Raw genomic sequence first — 2,500 nt, 5'->3', positions numbered from 1 at the left:
GATCACTATGGCCAGCGTCCGAAATGAACGCAAGAACCATGAAGTGTACAAGATCCACATGGCCACCGCCCATGATTGGGAGGATGAGAAAAGGAAAGGGAAGAAAATCTCTGATGATGGAACCATGACATTCTTTTGGTAAGTCTTTTACTGCTGTTGTTGTTGTTAATTCCATATCATTCACCATTGGGTGGACCTATGATCAAAAACAGGAAACAGTAGGGTGCAATTTGTGGGAGATTTGGCTGCTATTTCTAGCAGTCCTAGCGACCATGTAGAGGTTTGTTTCATTGGCTCATATATTTGTTGTTGTTGGCACTCCGTCGCTTACGACGTAGAGGTTTCCAGTTGATCTGATCAACGGAACAGCCTGCTCGTGAAATTAACGTGCAAGTGGCTGAGCACTCCACAGACATGTGTACCCTTAACGTAGTTCTCGGGGATATTCAGCGTGACACAGTGTGACAAGGCTGACCCTTTGAATTATAGGCACAACAGAAACAGGAAGTAAGAGTGAAAGAAAGTTGTGGTGGAAGAGTACAGCAGGGTTCGCCACCATCCCCTGCCGGAGCCTCGTGGAGCTTTAGGTGTTTTCGCTCAATAAACACTCACAATGCTCGGTCTGGGAATCGAAACCGCGATCCTATGACCGCAAGTTCGCTGCCCTAACCACTGGGCCATTGCACCTCCACCTCGTATATTTATGCATACATAAAACAGCAGGGTGTGATTTGAAGGAGATTTGACTGCTATTTCTAGTAGGTAAAGCTATCATTTAGAACAGGCGTCACCAAACGTTTTTCACAGTGGGCCAGGTAACTGAGAGGATAATGAGCGTGGGCCGCATAGCCATTTGGTTCAATACAATACATGAATACCCAAAAAATAAAGACGACCAACATATTTATTTACCAAAATGTTATCAAAGAAGGCTGTGTTAGAAGTAAGGTAACTATATCACAGCGAGTGCGCACATATCCGAATCTCACAAACTAAGCAGCCAAAATGGTTAGTGAGATTTTGTGAAACTGGTATTTAGCTTTTAAGATATCATCAATATTTGATTTGAAAACCTCGTTCGATGTGCTGACTTCACATTCTTCCTTTTTGAAAATGTTTGCTCACAGACATAAGTTGTTCTAAAAACTGATGCCATACCAGAGGCAAATGAACTCTCATTACAGGTACTTCCACAAAAAGTACAGTGCGGCGGTTGGCCAAGTGAACTGACCTCATGGGCCGGATCCGGCCCGTGGGCTGTAATTTGGTAAACCCTGATTTAGAAGGTTCCTTCATTGACTCATAGTTATATATGTCTGTGAGTTGTGATTTGAGGGAGATTTGGCTGCTTTTTCTAGTAGGTATAGCTATTATATAGAAGGTTCCTTCATTGACTCATGACTGTGGGGTGTGATTTGAGGGAGATTTGGCTGCTATTTCTTGTAGGTATGTTGTTGTTGGAACTCCGTCGCTTATGACGTCAAGGGTTCCAGTTGATCCGATCAACGGAACAGCCTCCTCATGAAATTAACGTGCAAGTGGCTGAGCACTCCACAGACACATGTACCCTTAACGTAGTTCTCAGGGGATATTCAGCGTGACACAGTGTGACAAGGCTGACCCTTTGAATTACAGGCACAACATAAACAGGAAGAAAGAGTGAGAGAAAGTTGTGGTGAAAGAGTACAGCAGGGTTCGCCACCATCCCCTGCCGGAGCCTCATGGAGCTTTAGGTGTTTTCGCTCAATAAACACTCACAACGCCCGGTCTGGGAATCGAAACCGCGATCCTATGACCGCGAGTCCGCTGCCCTAACCACTGGGCCATTGCGCCTCCACAGAGTGGGACAAGGCTGGCCCTTTGAAATACAGGTACAACAGAAATAGGAAGTAAGAGTGAGAGAAAGTTGTGGTGAAAGAGTACAGCAGGGTTCACCACCATCCCCTGCTGGAGCCTCGTGGAGCTTTAGGTGTTTTCGCTCAATAAACACTCACAATGCTCGCTCTGGGAATCGAAACCGCGATCCTATGACCGCGAGTCCGCTGCCCTAACCACTGGGCCATTGGGCCTCCACGCTGTAATCATAGATCCTAGCCATAAACCCTAACCCTATTTCTTACCCAAATAATGACCCTTTCTCATGTTTCTTTTGTGTATTTTCTACAGGCGGGCCCATACGTTGACCACACTCTTCATATTCAGTTTTATACTGGTCTATGTATCGGTCTTTGAAGAAACCTCACCAAACACCAATTTCAATATCAAGAGGTAAGGTGTTGCAGTTGCTTTTGTATTCATTGTTGTTTGACCCTCGGTCAGTTTTCTGATTCAGCAGATCTGTGATCAAAGATGTTCCAACTCTGACCACCCCATCTATTATTCAGGCCTAGTGTATCCAGGACTGCATTGTCTAATGTATAGTATAGTTGTTAGTATTAATGGCTATAGTTTTTGTTGTTGTTTAGCCCCAGGCAGATCCTGATCAGGAAGACCTATGATC

General features: G+C 44.9%; 1 protein-coding gene across 1 annotated transcript in view; it reads left to right on the top strand.

Annotated features, from left to right (window-relative positions):
* Positions 1–2,500, top strand: part of LOC106879554 (phosphatidylserine synthase 2) — a 100,612-nt gene that overhangs the window by 59,015 nt on the left and 39,097 nt on the right. Inside the window, exons 2-3 of the mRNA XM_089345651.1 lie at positions 1–138; positions 2,167–2,268. The exon at positions 1–138 is cut by the window's left edge and continues 33 nt beyond it. Of these exons, the coding sequence (XP_089201777.1) occupies positions 8–138; positions 2,167–2,268 (233 nt within the window). The 5' untranslated portion in view covers positions 1–7. The remainder of the gene's footprint in view (positions 139–2,166; positions 2,269–2,500) is intronic.

Source organism: Octopus bimaculoides, chromosome 29 (genome assembly GCF_046866305.1).
Source record: "Octopus bimaculoides isolate indiv1 chromosome 29, ASM4686630v1, whole genome shotgun sequence".
Lineage (NCBI taxonomy): Eukaryota > Metazoa > Mollusca > Cephalopoda > Octopoda > Octopodidae > Octopus > Octopus bimaculoides.
Note: the sequence above shows the minus strand (reverse complement) of the source record. Positions and strands in the feature narration are given on the sequence as shown.